Source organism: Panthera uncia, assembly GCF_023721935.1.
Source record: "Panthera uncia isolate 11264 chromosome A1 unlocalized genomic scaffold, Puncia_PCG_1.0 HiC_scaffold_16, whole genome shotgun sequence".
Classification (NCBI taxonomy): Eukaryota; Metazoa; Chordata; class Mammalia; order Carnivora; family Felidae; genus Panthera; species Panthera uncia.
Window position 1 is genome coordinate 576,113 of NW_026057576.1, and position 20,591 is coordinate 596,703.

Genomic DNA, 20,591 nt, shown 5'->3' on the forward strand with positions numbered 1-20,591 from the left:
GGGTCATGGTATCGAGCCCTGCCATCAGGCTACACATTACATCTACACAGCTACACATCTGGAGCATCACATGCTACAGAGAAATCACTCATGGAAGGGAAAGTCAATAGATGTGGAAACTTCATTGTTAATCTTATCTTAAGAAATTGCCACAGCCACTCCAGCCTTCAGCTGCCACCATCCTGGTCAGTCAGCAGCCATTGACATCGAGGCAGGACCCTCCAGCAGCAAAAAAATAACTATTTTTTTTTAATGTTTATTTATTTCTGAGAGAGAGATTGAGAGAGAAAGAGATTGTGAGTGGGACAGAGAGAGAGAGAGAGAGAAAATCCCAAGCAGGCTCCCTGCTGTCAGTACAGAGCCCAACACGGGGCAATCGCACATTTAATAGACTACACTGTAGTGTAAACATAACTTTATATGCGCTGGGAACCAAAACCTTTATTTACCTCACTTTATTGTGATACTTGCTTTATGGTGGTATTCCGGAACCGAACCCACAATATCTCCAAGGCATGCCTATACCAATGTAAACAAGCCAGACCAGTTTAAGATAAACACCAGTCCAGCACCTTTTTTCTTTTTTTAGGCCTGCATGCTTGTTTTTCAACCAGACCTCGATATCACACTCCCTGACCTAGCTGAGAACAATGAAGTGATTATTTGTCTTGATTGCTCCGTTTCCATGGAGGGTGCGACATTCTTGCAAGCCAAGCAAATTGCCTTATATGCACTGTCCTTGGTGGGAAAGAAGCAAAAGATAAACATTGTCAAGTTTGGCACAGGTGGGTGCTCTTTGGCCCCAGTCCAAAGCGTGCTTCCTCCTTAATATGAACATGCTCGTGAGTAGAGCTGATGGCTGTTAGTACCCTGACCTCACCTATGGAGTAAGAGGTAGCATAGCATGGAGTTCAAGAACCAGAACACCGGAGCCAGATCCCTGGCTTCACATTCCAACTCTATCACTTACTAGCCCTGGCTGTCACCTTGGGCAATTACTTGAACTTTTTATACCTCAGTTTCCTCATCTGTAATATAAGGGTGATAGTTCCCACCTCACAGTGTTGGTGTAAGGATTGAGCTACTTCCTGTAAAGGATTTAAAACAGTGCCTATCACATATCAAGTGCTTTATAAATACTACTAGTGTTCCTAGCAGCTGAACCAAATGCAAGACCCTTGGTTGAGATGTATGAGGGTCCCAAGCATATGGACAGAACATGTGAAATCAGCACAATGTAGAAAATCTATAAGGGTTCAGCAAGCGTCAGATCAGCCCTTTTAGAGGAAAAGCAATACCATCCTCCAGGTGGGGGTCCAGGGACATGTCAGCCACCAGAAGAAGGTATTTCAGGAATGAGAGAAAGAACCAGAGTAGAGTGAGGGGGCAGTCCGGTCCTGATGATTCTTACGTTCCATCCCATTGAGCAGAAGACCTGCCCTTTTATGAAGGAGCTAGGGTCTGCTGCTGCTGGGCAGAGGTCAGATAAGCCTGGGAAAACCAAGGCCCTGGAAGGAGAACGTGTCCCTGCCGTGGCCAGGCTGCCTGTGCTGTTGTGACACCCCACATCTTACTTTGCATGAGCAATCTGCTACAGAACAGAAGTCTACATGTAATTTTATTCAGGACACTTTGCATTGTAAAGTGCATAATTTCAGTGCACTAGAGTTTATTATTTAAAGGAATAGTGTGGTGAATTTTTGGCATGTTAAAACCATCAAACATTGTTAGTGGTCAGTAAAGTGAATATTTCGTAGCTACACCTCACGCCAATCTTATCACACAGGTTACAAGGAATTATTTTCATATCCTAAGTACATCACAAGCAACAATGTGCCAACAGAGTTCATTATGGTGAGTAAAAGGACCTTCCTTCATCTCTTGGGTCTTTTCCTATCAAGGTTTAACAGTACTGTCCAGACTTATTCCCCCCACGAGCGCTATTGGAACACCCCCAGTCCTTCAGTTTTTGTATGTTGGTGGGCTCTTTTATTTTATTAATAAAAGCCATATGAACTCACTAAAGAAAAACTGGAAATTAAAAAGGGTAGAAAGAAAAAAATCACCCACATTCCTACCACCTAAATGCAACAGCATTGGAATGTTTTCTTCTGTTCCTTTTTTTCTATTTCTGAAGACAGAGCAAGCTGAGAATGACTAATTGCTTCCTCAGTCCATGCCAGCAAACCCTGGGGAGGCATAAAAAAAGTCAAATAAGTGTCCACTGATAATATTATAGTGACTGTGTGACATAAAATAAACTAAGAGGATGTAAGTGAAGTTGTTGCACAAATGCATAATTGAGAAAAAAATACATCTTTTCAGTGACGATGTCTCTAAACCCTCACTGAGACGTGCTTCAGTAAATGATGACAGTTAATGGTGACTAGACCCCAAAAGTAGTAAATAACCTTTCACTTCATTTCCTCTAGTCTGCTACACCTACCATGGGAAATACAGACTTCTGGAAAACACTCCGGTATTTAAATTTACTGTACCCTTCTCAAGGGTTACGGAACATTCTCCTTATATCTGATGGGCACCTCCAGAATGAGAGTCTGACATTGCAGCTTGTGAAAAGAAATGTCCAACACACCAGGCTGTTCTCCTGTGGTATTGGGTAAGTGTGGAAGGTCTAGTGACACAGTGAGCACTGTGGGTGAAGAAGGCAGCCTGTGGGCAGGGGTTTTTTTTGTTGACCTACACAGGATTTCTAGAAGTTTTGAAGTTGATAACGGTGTATAGAAACTGTTTAGCATATAGTTGTAGAGCTCTGGGCTCTGAGACTGCCTGGGTCTCAATACCTGAATTGGCCATTTGTTAGCTCTGACCTTGGGCATGTTATTAAATCTCTTGTGTATAAAATGAAGATGATAGTGAAAAAGTCATAGATTTAATAGGTTTACTCTGAGGATTCAATGAGCTCATATATAAAAAGTACTTACGGGGCACCTGGGTGGCTCAGTCAGTTAAGCATCTGACTCTTGATTTTGGTTCAGGTCATGATCTCACTGTGAGTTCCAGCCCCGTGTAGGGCTCTACACTGACAGTATGGAGCCTACTTGGGATTCTCTCTCTCTTTCTCTCTCCCTCTCTCTCTCTCTCTCTTTCCCTGCCAAGCTTACAATCTCTCTCTCTCTCTGTCTCTGTCTCTCTCTCAAAAATAAATAAACATTAAAAAAATTAAAAAGTACTTAAGAATAGTCTTAAGAACAGAGATGGCACACGGCAAACACCAAGTCAACGTTAGATATTATTATGTTACATAAAAATCCAGATTTCCAGCCTATCCTGAGAAGCCTGAAGTGCCGGGCGCACCCCCACCCCTGGCGGTTTGTGACCAGGGCTGAGGGTCCCACCCAGGCTCTTGCTCCTTCACACCTTTGTGGTGGCTGCCACATTTGCATTTTCAAACCCTATAATGGATTTAAGATCTCTCTCTCTGGAGGCTAGACCCTCTTCATTGTTGGAATGAACCCCCACCCCAATCATAGTTAGCTGTTTTGGACGAAACCGAGGTGTATGGTGTAAACATAAGGAAAACACCAAGGGCCAGACTGGTGTTTGCACAGAGCATGCCTGCACCCTTGTCTCCTGGGACTCTCCCCCACATAGTCACCATCCTGGCAAATGATCACCAGGCCTCCCTATTCTGAGTGCATGGAGTGGGAGAGCCCCTCAACACAGGGGTAGGGGTGGAGGTGGGTGTTGCTGTTCTCTGGGGCCACTGTGCTGTCCTGGACCGGGGTCCTCCTCAGGCCTCGGCCATGACTTTCAGGAGCTGGAGCCCTAGACACCCTTTGAGGGCCCTGTACCCAAGCCAGACCTGCCTGCCCAGAGGGCTCTTCTCCTCTGTCTGCCCTGCCTCAGTCACAGCTCCAGTCCTGTTCCCTAATGTGAGAGCTGGGCACCACAGACCAACCAGGAAATCATCCAGCCCCCCGTGGACTTCCCCAGCAAGTGCTCCTAAATGGACTTCACCTGAGTAACTTGTGCCTGTACACACAGGGGGCTGGCCGCAACACGCTGCAGGGAACTGCCTCCTCCCTGCTCCCCTGACCGTGTGGCAGAGGCAGTGCCAGGGTCGTGGCTCAGACATCAGTGCAGAAGACACCGGGCCCCGTTGATTCCTTCTTTGCTGAGGGCCTGTCATGAGACAGGTGCGCCTTGGTGCAGGACCACAGTGCCGGGTATGGGGAGCCAGACAGCAAACAACCCAGTAAGCTCAAAGGGAGATGGGTTTTCCTAAGTGCCACGAAGGAAATAGGGGAGGACGCCGTGATGGGGGTGGGTGGGCACAAACCTCCTTTGGGAGGTGACTTTGTGCTCTCACACAACCCAGCCTGAGGGAGCTGGAAGTTTTACTGATTTTCTGTCAGGTTTTTAGGATCTTTCTACAGGTTTCTCATACTCCTTTGTGTTCACAAACTCTAGCAAGATGTGAGTTCTCCAGGAGTAGAGACTGAACTATTGCCTATTGTAACAAGCTGTCCCCTGAGGTCTGCACAGCAGGAGCAAAAACGGATTCCAAGCAGCCTCACTAGCTGATGAAATTGGTAAAAGAGAAATAAACTCCAGCTTAGGGGGATTCTCTAACTGGTGTTGTAGTCTCCACCAATTAATTTTGAAGACTAAAGACAAATCCAATCTTTAATAAATAGGTTAGGACATATTTCAGAAATAAATAACTTTCTTAAGCTCTTTTCCTGAAAAATAATTGTTTCTTTATTATTTTAGGAGGAACGTCTCTAAGAAAAGCTTTCTTAATAGTTACAGAATTATTATCAAGAGAAATTTAATACGACATTGTCATTCAAATAGCAAAGCTTATTTTTGCTAGAAAGACACTTCCCTATCCTTTTTGCTATCTAGTTGTGCATCATAATTTTTTAATGTTTGTTTGTTTGTTTGATTGTTTGTTTGTTTTGAGAGACAGAGAGAGAAGGGAAGGATCAGAAAGAGAGGGAGAGAGGGAATCCCAAGCAGGCCCCGCACAGTCAGCGCAGAGCCCAATGCGAGGCTTGATCTCACAAACCATGAGATCATGACCTGAGCCAAAATCAAGAGTGGGACGTTTTATCAGCTGAGCCACCCATGTGCCCCCAGATGTGCATTATATTTGAAGATGTAGACTTTATTAACTCTTTGCCAGTTCTTGGCCTTTGGGATCAAATTTGGGTAACTGACATTCATTGAAAGCAGGTTGATATTTTTACCAGTATTCTGATAACTTTTCAGAGGTTTTTCAGAATCATCTATTCTCTCTTTTGGTAAATCAGGAGTCAAGAATTTCTGCTTTTTTTTTTTTCTATTGTGAAAGAGAAATAAGTTTTCTGATATATGGGAGCCTAAATTACCCAAAGCTTCAGATGTTTCATACTGTCTGTCCTGAGTTTTATCTCTCTAACCTCAACTACAGAAAAGCAATTCTTCTGCGTATAATGTTTCCTCTATTGAGTTCTGAACTATATCAACACTGTTAACTACATGTACTTCAAAAATATTTCTAAAATTTCTTGAAGATTATAACATGTGAAATGTGATCAGTTCTACAGCAAATCGTCATATCTTAAGGACTTTGTCCCAGTACGGTGCTGGAGTATTTGAGTATTTTAACTCAAAATCCAAACACAGTTGGAAAAAACAGGTACGTTTCTCAAACATCTTATTTCTAGTTTTATGCTTATATGTGGAAATAATATCTTCTTACAAATCCATTGACAGTAACTTCTGTGTTTTCGTTAATAGAAAGGGGCCCTACAAAAAGGCCACAGGCCTGAAGGTATTGCACCCCTCAGTTATTGTCTAACATCTAGCAGAAACATTCTCCTTAATTGGGTCATTCTCTTAGCTTGTAGTTTGATTTCTTCTTTATAAAGTATCATGGGGGATTTTTAAAGGTAAAGTAGTATCCATGTTTTGTTAGCATTATCTGTCATTGTGGCAAAATATACATAAAATTTACCATTTAACCATTTTTAGTGGCATTCAGTGGCATTAAGGCACATTCGTAATGTTGTGCAGCCATCACCTCCATCCATCTCCAGAATTTTTCATCATCCGAAACAAACTCAACTCATTAAAGAGCTGCTCCCATTGTACCTACACCCCAGCCCCTGCCAACTACCATTCTACTTTCTTTCTGTGAATTTGACTCTTTAGATACTTCATGTAAGCGGAATCCTATAGTATTTGTCCTTTTGTGCCTGGCTTATTTCACTTGGTATAATGTTTTCAAGATCTATGCACATTGTAGACTATGTCAGAATTTTCTTCCTTTTTAAAGGCTAAGTAATATTTCATTGTGTGCACACACCACATTTTGTTTATGGGTTCATTTGTTGGTAGACATTTGTGTTGTTTCCACCTTTTAGTTGTTATGAGTTATGCTGCTCTGAGTATTGACACACAAGCATGTGTTCAGGACTCTGATTTCAGTTATTTTAGGTGTATACCCAGATGTGGAATTTCTGGTAGTTCTGTGTTTAGCTTTTTGGAACTGCCATACTGTTGTTCATAGCAGCTGCACCATTTTATATTCCCATCAGCAATGTACTAGTTCTAGTTTTTCTACATAATCAATAGCACTTGTTGTTTTTGGGGGTTTTTTTTGTTTGTTTTGTTTCATAATAACCATTCTAGAGTGTGAAGTTGTATTTCACTGGGGTTTTGATTTGCATTTTCCTAATGACTAGTGATGTTGAACAACTTCTCATGTGCTCCTTGGCCATCCGTACACCTTCTTTGGAAAACATCTATTCAAGCCCTTTGTAGGATTAATTTGTATAATTGGAATCTACTCCCTGCAAAAGTTGTATATTAGTAATTAACTAATGGAATGATTTAGGGATGTTTTGCACGTTTAAATTATGTGCTAATGCTATTAAGAATTCTATTTAAGGGGCGCCTGGGTGGCTCAGTCGGTTGAGCGTCCAACTTTAGCTCAGGTCGTGATCTCACGGTCCGTGAGTTTGAGCCCCACGTCGGGCTCTGTACTGACAGCTCAGAGCCTGGAGCCTGTTTCAGATTCTGTGTCTCCCTCTCTCTCTGCCCCTCCCCCATTCATGCTCTGTCTCTCTCTGTCTCAAAAATAAATAAAAATTAGAAAAAAATTTTTTAAAAAAGAATTCTATTTAAAATCTTTTTGAAAAAGTACCCTGAGCAGGAAGGAGGAAAAAAAAAAAAAAAAAAAAAAAAAAACAGAGAGCTACAAATCCTGAAAGATAGAATGTAAAATTATTCTCAGTGTTAAGTCACTATTTTCTGGGTGTAACATTGAGAGAGAAATAATTCCTTTCTTATAAATAGATAGAAGACCAGATGACCCGGTTGCATTCTCCAAGTTGTCACTCTGTCTCCGTCAAGTGGCAGCAGCTAAGTGCAGATGCACCTGAACCCCTGCAGGCCCCAGCCCAGGTGCAGTCCTTGTTCCTCAACCATCGACTCCTTGTCTACGGATTTATTCCTCATTGCACACAGGTGAGGAAGCACATGGCTGGTTTTAGTGTGGGAAGAACAATGTATGTTGCCAAGAGTTCTATTTTTCTTTTCTTTCTCTTTTCTTTCCTCTCCTCCCCCCAGATCATAATATGCTGGCAAATTTTTCTGCTTCTGGAAACGTAATGGGTAGTTACCTAGGGACATCGGGGAGCCTTTTAACTTCCATTGAAAGGAGAGAGAAAATCACTGTGAAACTAACCAAGACACTGTGGAGTGACAAAGCTAATAAGGGATTTCCTTCCCACCCCCACCCCGTTTCAGGCAACTCTGTGTGCATTAATTCAAGAGAAACAATTTTCTACGATGGTATCAACTACTGAACTTCAGAAGACAACTGGAACTGTAAGATTCAAACCTTGAACTATGAACTCACTGTTTGAAAGTTGCCATCATTTAATATTTTCTTGTGTAATGCTCCCTGTACTTCCTTTGTTGCTCCTGTTTCTCTGTGTTGACACTTCAGTACACAATATGATGTGGAGGATTGTTATCCGTACAAATGAGGACACTTGGACTCAGTTTCTAACACAGTACTTCTTCTGGGGTTCTTGAGTCTCGTGTATCCACATGAGCATCAGTGGCCATGAATAACTGCAATGAAACTTGGTATTTTATACGTGAACAGTTTTTAGGGGAGGTTCTCGAATGTGCCCATGACTCAATAAAAGTTAAGTGCCACGATCCACCTATGTTATTTCGTATTACTCAGTATAATAGTCCTAGGCCAAGAGTAAACATATATTGAGAGTGTGTTTGTTTTTTCTACTTTTGGATTAAAAGCAAATGAATTATCACTGAGAAGTTTGTAGTATTTGCATTAGTACTTGATCTACTATAGTCAGACCTGGAAAATCCCTCACCTATGTATATTATATGTGCAGTTTGCTATTCATAGAAGTACTTGCATAAGCAGATAAACTATTTCCCAGACATTGCAGATTTTTGTTTTTTGTTTTTCAAATAAAATATGACTTGCTTTTTTACCCCAAATCAATAATTATAACTTATTATTTGCCCGTGATGTGTGTATAGAAGTTTAGGGAATCTCCATATTGGTTTAAAAATTGAATCTAAGGAGGAAATTAAGTCAAACGATTTTGCCTGGGAAGAGGTCATCCTCCATGAAATTGCAGGTTTTATAGTGGTACTTTCTCTGTGAGCTGTGGCCCTACTGATAACAAAATTACAAGAGTTGGAATTATTATGGAAATGAGACATTGCCATTTAAGATCAGTTGTGTTTCTTCGTTGGAGAGAAAGGGAGGCGATCCTTTACCCCACACTTCCCAGGGCACATTTTGCTGCCCCTGCCCTTCCGAGTGGAAGTCACATTCACGGTGGGGCATCGTAGCACTAGGCCGACTCTTCCTACAGAAGAACAGCTTACGGTTTTTGAGATAAACTGAAGTGGCAAAATACCCTTTTACAGAAAAGGCAAAACTGTAGGGACGGAAAACAGATGAGTGGGTGCCAGGGGCTAGAGGTGACAGCCAGGGGCATGAGGAACTTTTGAAAGTGAAGAACTGTTCTGAATCTTTATTTCAGTGTGGTCATCACAACTGTATACATTCGTTACATCTCACCAAACTGGACACTTTTAAAAGGGGTGAATTTTTTGTATGTACTCCTATACCTCAAGTTAAAAGTGGTTTTCTAAGTAAGACTTCAGTTAGAAGCCATTTGAATCTTTTTCTCCCCTTTGCTGCTTCAACACAGATGATACACAAGCTGACAGCGCGAGCTCTGATCCGAGATTATGAAGATGGCATTCTCCATGAAAATGAAACGAATCATGAGGTTCGCTCTTTCCATTGTTCTTGATGCTTCTTAAATTGATTTTATCCATGGAAACGTAAAGTGAGGATAGCTGAGTGGAGAAGCATGTGGGGGGGTGGGGAGGGATTCATTGTTGTGTCTGTATTTTCTGCACCTACGGTGCTCAGTACATGTTCGTTAAATGGATCAATGAAAGAGCAGATGTCATTGGTTTCCTGAGAACTCCATGACCATTTTACTCATCAGAAAGAGACCAGAAGAGGGCTCAGAGGACAGTCACTGAGTGCCTGTCATAAATATCACCTTAGATTTCATACATTGTAGGCGCTGGTAGCCTCATCGTAGTGATGAAGCAGCCCAGGTGCAGGGCAGGTAGGTGAGCAGCCTAAAGACAGACAGTGGAGCCAGAGCCTGCCCTGCTCCTTCTTCACTGAGCCGATGCGGCCCCTGGCAGGGGGTCCCACTCAGCCAGCCCACCGATGGCCTGGTGCCTCTGGAGCTGTGAACTTAAATGAGCTTAGGAGCAGTCATACCCGGTGCCCTCCCAGAAAGAAGGCACCAGAGTGCCATGCCTGGCTGTGAATGCAGTCACAGCCAGTGATAGAGAGCCTTGTGTTTTCACTGTTCTCCCTTGCTGCCCTTGGATTAGCAGCCTGTGTTCTGCTTTACTTTAGGCCTTCTTACCTCTAGGGGCAGCTGACCAGCCCTGCCACCAAATAGTCCTGAACAGGTCCCTCCACCTCTCCACACCTTGGACTCCCCATCTTTAAAATGGGAGGCGTGGACTGTCTGTAAAAGAATGCAGAAGCTCACCACACTTGAGGATGAGAGTTCTTTGTTAACCGTAAAGAGCTATATAAATATGAATTATTTTTTCTATGACTTAGCCAGTCACTTGATCCTATTTTGCAGGGAATGTTGAGTCCCCTACTCAAGACATTCACACAGGGCCATTGACTCAATTTAACTTGAAATGCTAATTGTAAAATGCTTTATTTTATAGAAAAATGCCTTGTTAGATTATTTAACACTTGTTTTATTGGTCATACATAGCTAACTAGTGAAAAATAAAGTGAAATGTGACTACACTTGTATGATTCTATCCTAGATGAAGAAGCAAATGTTAAAATCTCTGATTATTAAACTCAGTAAAGAAAACTCTCTCATAACACAATTTACAAGCTTTGTGGCAGTTGAGAAAAGGGTACGTATTATTGTTAATTCATGGCTATTTCATTTGTATTTGCATATTAAGAAAATTTCTCTTGCTCTGTCACTGACAGTATCCACATTCATGACTCACAAAGAGCAGGGGAAGAGGACAGGGAGGACCATCAAAGCAGGGCCTTGCATTCATGAAGGGCCTCACAGTTAGCGTTTGTGATAATCTCTCTAAATGAGTCACATGTACTATTATTTTTAATGTTATAATTATTAGTTATGTGTGTACTTCTGAGATATACTACAATTTTGTTACATTTTGGTATTTCTCATCTTTTATTAATGCGAGACCCTCAAAAAGTAGAAAGGGCTTGAGCTTCCCCTCCCGTGAGAGGCCCTTTCTCTTTCATAAATTTAAGAGGTGAACCCACAGAAGGCACTTTGTACACGGCACCCAGCTCAATAAAGAGGAAAGCTAAGCGTGTGCCTCTCTCTCTCTCTCTCTCCCTCTTGTGGCCCAAGACACCCAATCTGACACCCAAACGTACTAAGGATTCACCAGGCTTTAGAATATATAGTAATCACTTGATTTGATAATGTCTGTTTTATTTCTACCTAATTGTGATTCAATATAGGATGGTAAGGAGGCACCTTCTCCTAATATTCCAAATATTATGGAACTTATTGCCAAAGAGGATGTAGATTTCCTGCCATACATGAGCTGGCAGGAGGAGCAACCAGATGCCAGTGTGGTACAGGTAGATGTTAATTACCAAATAAGTCGATATTGTGTTTTCATATTTTAATGATGGTGAGGGGAACCCTGTGCTAAAATAGCACCCTATTGCTTGTATATGCAGAAACTGTTGTCTCCCTCATAATGGAAAATATTTGCGCATTTATAAAAAAGCTGTTACGTGACTGAGAAAGCCACCATATATAAATGTATTTATAGAGTCCCGAAGGAGAACAACTGTGATTTGGCTTCATTCATAGACAAATAAACTGCCATACAGGAAACTAAAGTCATTTATTCTAAGTAATTGATAGGTTCATCATCATGAAAGTAGTGATAAAAGTCCTATATAGTAATCTAAATCCACCACGAATAATTCTTAAAGCTAATAGTGCTTTATACTGTGGCCTTTGTAGCCAGAAACAGAAGTTGAGAAATGTGACTTGCATAGAAAGTGGAAGGCATATGCAAAACCAAAGGAACGTAACAGTGCTATTAGACCCTTAGGTGTCTAGGTTGGTTAAAAAAAAAAAAAAGCCAAAATTTTGGAATTCAGAATCTAATGAAAAAATTTGAGAGGAATTTTGGGAAAATATGCAACATTCATTTTCCTCGATCCATTTTGAAGTTATTATGTCAGTTAAGAATATAAAAACACATTAGATATCATTTGCTTGCTTTGCTCATAAAACCATGTTTTGAGATGGTAAATGACAACAGAGCAACAACAAAACCACAGATGTTTCCTCAAATCTTGCATGCAGAATTTTTGTTTTGTTTCATCTTCTAGTTGTCTTTAAAGAAAGGAAAAGGGAAGAATAACTTCTGAAAATCCTGTTTCCACTTTTTTTCTGAGTTTACTTCTCTGGTCACATAGTTCCTCTTAGATCAAAGAGAAATTGTAGCTGCCACAGAAGAGATGGGCAGTGGCAGGGTTGGGGGGTGACTGCAGCCCGCCTCGCAGACACAGAGGTAGGTGGCCTCTGAGGCAGCTCTCCGGTTGTTGTTGCAAGCCCGCTGCCCTCTGGCTGAAGTGACTTCCAGGGGATTTAAAGAGCCTGCAGCTTTACTCCCCCTGCTCATTTTTTGCTCTTCCCCTTTTGGGAGCCAGACACTGAACATCAGGACATTCAAAAACAACTGCATATATGGGAATAATTAAAAAGTGTCTGCACAAAACCAACGAAAAGCTCAGAAAAGACCTACGAAGGCATTAAGTTTACTTCAGGCTGATTCTCAGCACAGAGACAGCCTACAACAATTAAAAAAGGAAAAAAAAATAACAAGAAGCTTTTAGCCTACTAGGAAAGGGAAATCCCTCTTTTGATAAAGGGCACCAATGAAGAACTTAAAGTTAATGTCATATTTAATGGTAAAATACTGAATGGTTTTCCCCTCAGGGTGGGTACAAGGCAAGGATGTCTGACCTTACCACTTCTGTTCAACATTGTACAGAATATTCTAGCTGGTACCTAAGGCAAGAAAAAGTATATGAAAAGCATACAGGTTGGAAAGAAAGAATCAAAACTTTCTTTACTCATAAGCAACCTAATTGTATATGTAGAACCTCTTAAAGATTCTGTAGAAAAATTAGTGGCACTAATAAGTGAGTTTGGCAAAGTTACAGGATGCAAGGTCAATGTAAGAAACCAACTGGATTTCTGTATACTAGTAATAATCAGAAACTGAAATTTAAAAAACAATAGCACTTATAATACCATAGAAAATACAAAATACATAGAATCAAATTTGACAAAATATAAGCAGGACCTATACATTGAAAGTTAAAAAATTGCTGAGAAAATTTCAGTTGAAGAAGACCTAAATAGATGTTCTTGAATCAGATGATTCCATATTGTTAAGATATTGATTCTCCTCAGATTAATATATAGATTCAATTCAATACAAATCAAAGTCCCAGCAAGTTTTTTTGTTTAGAAATTGACACGCTCCATAACCAGTAAAAAAAAAATTGACTCAGTAATCAAAAATCTCCCAACAAACAAGAGTACAGGACTGGGTGGATTTCCAGGGGAATTCTACCAAACATTTAAAAAAGAGTTAAAACCTATTATTTTGAAGCTGTTCCAAAACATAGAAATGGAAGGAAAACTTCCAAGCTCACTCTATGAGGCCAGCATTACATTGATTCCAAAACTAGACAAAGACCCCACTAAAAAGAACTACAGACCAATTTTCCTAATGAACACGGATGCAAAAATCCTCAACAAGATACTAGCCAACCGGATCAAATAATACATTAAAAGAATTATTCACCACAACCAGGTGGGATTTGTACCTGGGATGCAGGACTGGTTCAATATCCACAAAACAATCAATGTGATACATCACATCAATAAAAGAAAGGACAAGAACCATATGGTCCTCTCAATAGATGCAGAGAAAGTGTTTGACAAAATACAACAGCCTTTCTTGATTAAAAAAAAAAAACCCTCAAGAAAATAGGGATAGGAGGATCACACCTTGAGATTATAAAAGCCATATATGAAAGACCCAATGCTAATATTATCCTCAATGGGGAAAAATTGAGGGCTTTAAGGAACACAAGGTCAGGAATACAAGGATGTCCACTCTTACCACTGTTATTCAACATAGTGTTGGAAGTCCTAGCCTCAGCAATCAGACAACACAAAGAAATAAAAAGCATCCAAATCAGCAAGGAGGAAGGCAAACTTTAATTCTTCATAGGTGGCCTGATATTCTATGTGGAAAACCTAAAAGACTCCACCAAAAAACTGCTAGAACTGATATAGGAATTCAGCAAAGTCACAGGATATAAAATCAACGTATAGAAACCGGTTGCATTTCTACACACCAATAATGAAGCAACAGAAAGAGAAATTGAGGAAGCAATCCCATTTACAATTGCACCAAAAACCATAAAATACCTAGGAATAAACCTAACTAAAGTGGTATAAGATCTGTATGCTGAAAACTATAGAAAGCTTATGAGAGAAATTGAAGAAGACACACAAAAAATGGGAAAACATTCCATGCTCCTGGATAGGAAGAACAAATATTGTTAAAATGTCGATACTACCCTAAGCAATCTACATATTCAATGCAATCCCTATCAAAATAACACCAGCATTCTTCACAGAGCTGGAACAAACAATCCTGAAATTTGTATATAACTGGAAAGGACCCCAAATAGCCAAAGCAATCCCGAAAAAGAAAACCAAAGCTGGAGGCATCACAATTCCAAACTTCAAGATGTATTACAAAGCTGTAATCATCAAGACAGTATGGTACTGGCACAAGAACAGACACATAGATCAACGGAACAGAATAGAGAACCCAGAAATGGACCCACAAACGTATGACCAACTAATCTTTGACAAAGCAGGAAAGAATATCCAATGGAAAAAAGTCTCTTCAACAGACGGTGTTGGGGAAACTGGACAGTGACATGCAGAAGAATGAACCTGGGCCACTTTCTTACACCATACACGAAAATAAACTCAAAATGGATGAAAGACCTATTTGTAAGACAGGAAACCATCAAAATCCTAGAGGATAAAACAGTCAACTACCTCTTTGACCTTGGCCACAGCAATTCCTTAACTTGAGATGTTTCTGGAAGCAAGGGAAACAAAAACAAAAATGAACCATGGGGATCTCATCAAAATAAGAAGCTTCTGCACAGCAAAGGAAACAATCAGCAAAACTGAAAGGCAACCAACAGAATGGGAGAAGATGTTTGCAAATGACATATCGGATTGGATTTGGACTGGATTTGATTTGGATTGGATCCAAAATCTATAAAGAACTTATCAAACTCAACACCCCAAAAAACAACTAATCCAGTGAAGAAGTGGGAAAAAGACATGAAGAGACACTTTTCCAAAGAAGATCCAGATGGCCAACTGACACATGAAAGATGCTCAATGTCACTCATCATCAGGGAAGTACAAATTAAAACCACAATGAGATACCACCTCACACCTGTCAGAATGGCTAAAATTAACACCTCAGGCAACAACAGATGTTGGCAAGGATGCAGAGAAAGAGGAACCCTTTTGCACTGATGGTGGGAATGCAAAGTGGTGCAGCCACTCTTAAAACAGTATGGAGGTTCCTCAAAACATTAAAAATAGAACTACCCTATGACCCAGCAATTGTACTACTAAGTATTTTCCCAAAGGATACAAAAATGCTGATTCAAAGGGGCACATGCACCCCAATGTTTATAGCAGCACTGTCGACAATAGCCAAAGTATGGAAAGAGCCCAAATGTCCATCGGCTGATGAATGGATAAAGAAGATGTGGGGTGTGTGTGTGTGTGTGTGTGTATACATCTATATATATATATATATATATATATATATATATATATATATATAATGAAATAGTACTCAGTGATCGAAAAGAATGACATCTTGCCATTTGCAACAGTGTGGATGGAACTAGAGTATATTATGCTAAGTGAAATAAGTCAGAGAAAGACAAATATATGATTTCACTCATATGTGGAATTTAAGATACAAAACAGGTGAATATAATGGAAGAGAAGCAAAAATAAGATAAAAACAGAGACGGAGACAAACCATAAGAGACTCTTAAATACAGAGAACAAACTGAGGGTTGCTGGCGGGTGTTGGGTTGGAGGGAAGGGCTAAATGGGCAAGGAGCATTAAGGAGAACACTTGTTGGGATGAGCACTGGGTGTTATATGCAAGTGACAAATTACTAAATTCTATTCTTGAAGTTATTATTACATTATATGTTTAATAACTTGGATTTAAATTAAAAGAAAAAAACACTAGAGGCGCCTGGGTGGCTCAGTCGGTTGAGCATCCGACTTCGGCTCAGGTCATGATCTCACGGTCCGTGAGTTCGAGCCCCGCCTCGGGCTCTGTGCTGACAGCTCAGAGCCTGGAGCCTGTTTCAGATTCTGTGTCTCCCTCTCTCTCTGCCCCTCCCCCATTCATGCTCTGTCTCTCTCTGTCTCAAAAATAAATAAACATTAAAAAAAAAGAATTAAAGAAAAAACACTAATTTCAAAAGATAAAAAATAAAGTTAATGGCACTGAAAAAAAAAAAAAAACCTGACACACTAATTTCAAACGTTTTATGTAAGGGTAACAGATCTTGGCTAGCCAAAACAACTTTGAAAAGGAAGAAAATGCTGGAGGCCTTACACTATCTGATTTCAAGACTACTATTTTATAAGGCTACAGTAATTAGGAGAGTGTGATATTGGTGTAAAATAGACATCTGTACCATGGGAACATCACTGGAACATGTAACGGTTGGAACAGAGTAGAGAGTCTAGAAATATATCCACATATATAAGGTCAATTAATTTTCTATGAAGGTGTCAAGGTAACTCAATGGGAAAGGGTGATTTTTCCAACAAATGTTTCTGGAACAACTGGATAGCCATATATGAGACAAAAATGAACCTCTGCCCTCAGCTCACACTGTGTGCAAAAATTGATTGGATTGCAGACTTGAATGTAACAACTGAACAGTGCTAGAATATCTAGAAGAAAAAGTAGGAAAAAATGTTAGTGAATTTGGGTTGGACAAAGGCTTCTTAATTTTTTTAGGGTTGTTTGTTTGTTTGTTTGTTTGCTTTGAGAGAGAGGGAGCATGACCAGGGTGGGGGCAGATAGAGAGGGAGAGAGATAGTCCCAAGCAGGCTCCATGCCGTCAGCACAGAGCCTGATGCAGGGCTTGATCCCACGAACTGTGAGATTACGACCTGAGTCAAAACCAAGAGTCAGACACTTAGCCAACTGAGCCACCCAGGCACCCCAAGTTTTCTTAAATTAAAAAAAATCTGTAAAAAATTGGTGAATTGGACTTCACTAGAATCAAAACTTTTGCTCTTTGGGTTGCCTGGGTGACTCTATCAGTTGAATGTCTAACTCTTGATTTCTGTCCAGGTCATGATCCCAGGGTTATGGGATCAAGCCCCACATCGGGGTCTGTGCTGAGCGTGTAGCCTGCTTAAGATTCTCTCTCTCTCTCTCTCTCTCTCTCTCTCTCTCTCTCTCTCTCCCCCTCTGCCTCTCTCCCTGGCTCGCATACACACACACACACACTCTCTCTCAAGTAAATAAAAAACAAAACAAAAAACCCACACAAACTTTTACTCTTCAGAAGACCCCCTTTAAGCAAATGAAAGGGGAAACCACACAGTGAGAAAATATTTGTAAAACATACCTGGCAAAGACTTATCTAAAATATAGAAAGAAATCTTAAAATTCAATAAGAAAATCCAATAAAATAATGAACAGATTTGAACAGACACTTCACCAGAGAAGGTATACAGATGGCAAACAAGCATATGAAAAGATGCTGTACATCAGAATATGCAAGTTGGAACCACAGGAAAATACCTTTACATACCACCAGCATGGCCTAAAAGGGACTGACAGTACTAGATGTGATGAGGATGTGGAACAACCGTAACTCCCACGCACTGCTGGTGGGAGTACAAAATTGCACAACCATTGTGGAAATTCTTTGGGAAAGGACTACTCTTTTTTAAAAATAGCTCTTTTAAAAGACAGATACCATATGGTTTCACTCTTACGTGGATCCTGAGAAACTTAACAGAAACCCATGGGGGAGGGGAAGAAAAAAAAAAAAAAAGAGGTTAGAGTGGGAGAGAGCCAAAGCATAAGAGACTGTTAAAAACTGAGAACAAACTGAGGGTTGATGGGGGGTGGGAGGGAGGGGAGGGTGGTTGATGGGTATTGAGGAGCGCACCTGTTGGGATGAGCACTGGGTGTTGTATGGATACCAATTTGACAATAAATTTCATATATTAAAAAAAAATAAATAATAAATAAATAAATAAAAATAAAAATAGCTCTTTTACATTGGTAAAATGACAAGCTAATTATTTTTTTTTAAGATTTTATTTTTAAGTAATCTCCAAACCCAATATGGGGCTCAAATTTACATCCCCGAGATCAAAAGGCACATGCTTGGGGTGCCTGAGTGGCTCAGTCAGTTAAGGTCCAGCTCTTGACTTCAGCTCAGATCATGAGCTCACAGTTCATGGGTTCAAGCCCCGCATAGGACTCTGTGCTGACAGTGCAGAGCCTGCTTGGGATTCATTCTCTCTCTCTCTCTCTCTCTCTCTCTCTCTCTCTCTCCCCCTTTCTTCCTCCCTCTCTCCCTCCCCTGCTCATGCACACACACTCTCTCTCTCTCCCTGTCTCCCTCTCTCTCTCAAAATAAATAAATACACTTAAAAAAAAAAAAAGAGTCACATGCTCTACACCTGAGCCAGCCAGGTGCTGCCAGGCTAATTATTTCCAAAATATCTCAAACTTGTAATTCATATAAAACTAGATTTTATTTACATGCAACTTTTTAGGAATGACTCTTTAACATTCAAATAATAGTAGTAACATAGCATCCTTAATTCCCTTTTGTTTTCCATGTTATTCAAAGTCTAGTGTAAAAATATATTCATTTAGTTACTTTAAAGCTTTCGAAATTTCTGTCAGTTTTCTCAGTTTCCTAATATTGCTATAAAGCAGTATAAAAGACTAGAATAATTTATTTCAAATTATCAGCTTATTTTAGGGCTAATTTACACATTATGATACTGCTATTATAAAATCTTGTACAAGACACTTCTTTGGTCCTCAGTTTCCTCTTGTATAAAATGAGGGATATTGAAATTCCAAGATGCTAAGAACCAAGAGAAACTAAGATATTTGATGTATTTATTGTTGCTGTTCTCTCCAGATCTCAGACTCTGTATCTACAAAACAAGGGCATTGTACTTAAATTATCTTGAATATCTCCTCTTTTCAATGCTCTGGGATAAGCAGCTGCTTGTCTGCTTGGAAGTCAACTACTAGGAAGTATGTTCGTTTTATTCTGTGTTTTCCCTTACATTTTTCTCTTTCGGGCAGCCTCTTGCAGCATTCTCTGCACGGAATGAAGAGCTGCGACATCATTTGACTAACAGAAAACTTGGATCACCTGAGCTGGAAGTTTTTGAAGATTTTGAAAAGGGTTGCTTCAGTTCCCCACTATCAGAAAAATCTTTAACACTCAATTTCGCATGGGAAGATGTGGAAATGCCATTGGATCTAAGTCAGATGGATTCATTTAAGCAAACAGGAACTGAACCATTATATAGAAGTGACCCTTTCCTAAAACAGGGTGCTTGCAGTATTTCTGCTGCCCAGAGGTTAGCCTGTTTGGAAGTCGAGCCCGTAATTGGTTCTCGTTTCCACTGTCCTTCCCACTTACATCGTTCAAAGGTTTGTCTTGCTTCTCCTGCTAGTTCTGAACAGCCTGGTCCATCTGAGAATGACCAAGACCTTCAAACTGACAGTTGTAGTGATTCTTCCCTTGAGTCATCTACCGCTTTCAGACTGTCTGTCCTACCTTTGAGCTCCTTTGCTTGTGTTCCTTATTCAGGTGACTCATGTAACTTTGGACAGGTTGATCTACCTTACAGTTATCAAGGTCATAAGACTGACAATTGTGCTAGCAATTCTCTTGAGTTGGACTCTCCCCCACAGCCGAATACTTTTTTCTCTCCTCCTAGAGTTCCTTCCTCTGGTCTATCCAGAGAGTTTGACTTTCATTACCCTTCTGGTTCTCCTCTTTATTTTCAAAATTCCTCAGTTCATTCGAGCACTGCTTACAAGCCACAGATAGATCTGTTTGCTAACACAGAATTGGAGGCTTCTTCAGCAAATGTTTGTGCCATAATTTCATCATCTACTTCAAGTAATGGGCATTTTTCTGAAACAAAAAATGTTGAAACACCAAGATTTCAGAAACGTTGTTTGGCAAAATCTGTTCTAACAGGAAGTGCCTTTACTGCAAGCTTTCAGGCACAAAAAGATGAACAAAGCTGGATGAATTTTGTGCCTTGGACCAAACTCTTCAGTCTACAAACTGAGGTATTAGTCTTATTTCTCCTTAAGTCTGTGGTTAATTAGCTTCATAGTTTAGAGCAGAGCTATTCAAAGTACCTGGTCGTTTATCAGTACAATAGTGAGGTGAGTGACTTGTGGCAGAATGTAAATCAATACACTGCTTCTTCCATTGAGAAAAATTTTCCAAAAAAAAGTCAACAATAAATACAGTGTGCTTGATAATGGTATTTATCTATCTAGTTTTAACTGTTAGGCTAGAATATCATGCAAGTGAATGTTAATATTCCTCAGTTGAAAGTTAATCATCCCTGAATGGGTCATGGGGTAAGTAAGACCTTGATTTCCTAGGTTCTAGAACAGGTGAATTGCAATTATGTAAATTTCCCACTTTGACGTAGAGGACGAGAGCTGTAAGTATACTCTAATTGTTTTCACATATGGTCTTAGGAATATCACTCAACATGTAAGACTGTGTTAGAGCTTATCATTCCATTTGTGAAGCTAAGAAACACTAAGTAAACTTAGTTCCTGCG

General features: G+C 40.1%; 1 protein-coding gene across 4 annotated transcripts in view; it reads left to right on the plus strand.

Annotated features, from left to right (window-relative positions):
* The window catches only part of PARP4 (poly(ADP-ribose) polymerase family member 4), a 107,607-nt gene that overhangs the window by 66,325 nt on the left and 20,691 nt on the right, over nt 1-20,591 (plus strand). For all 4 annotated transcript variants that reach the window (XR_007461037.1, XM_049646678.1, XM_049646680.1 and 1 more), the window contains 10 exons: nt 590-785; nt 1,787-1,854; nt 2,433-2,620; nt 5,548-5,647; nt 7,309-7,479; nt 7,762-7,842; nt 9,216-9,296; nt 10,384-10,479; nt 11,072-11,194; nt 19,078-20,082. Coding sequence is in view for 3 of the 4 variants with exons in the window: in XM_049646678.1 (XP_049502635.1) it covers nt 590-785; nt 1,787-1,854; nt 2,433-2,620; nt 5,548-5,647; nt 7,309-7,479; nt 7,762-7,842; nt 9,216-9,296; nt 10,384-10,479; nt 11,072-11,194; nt 19,078-20,082 (2,109 nt within the window). In the remaining variant the exon portion in view is untranslated. The remainder of the gene's footprint in view (nt 1-589; nt 786-1,786; nt 1,855-2,432; nt 2,621-5,547; nt 5,648-7,308; nt 7,480-7,761; nt 7,843-9,215; nt 9,297-10,383; nt 10,480-11,071; nt 11,195-19,077; nt 20,083-20,591) is intronic.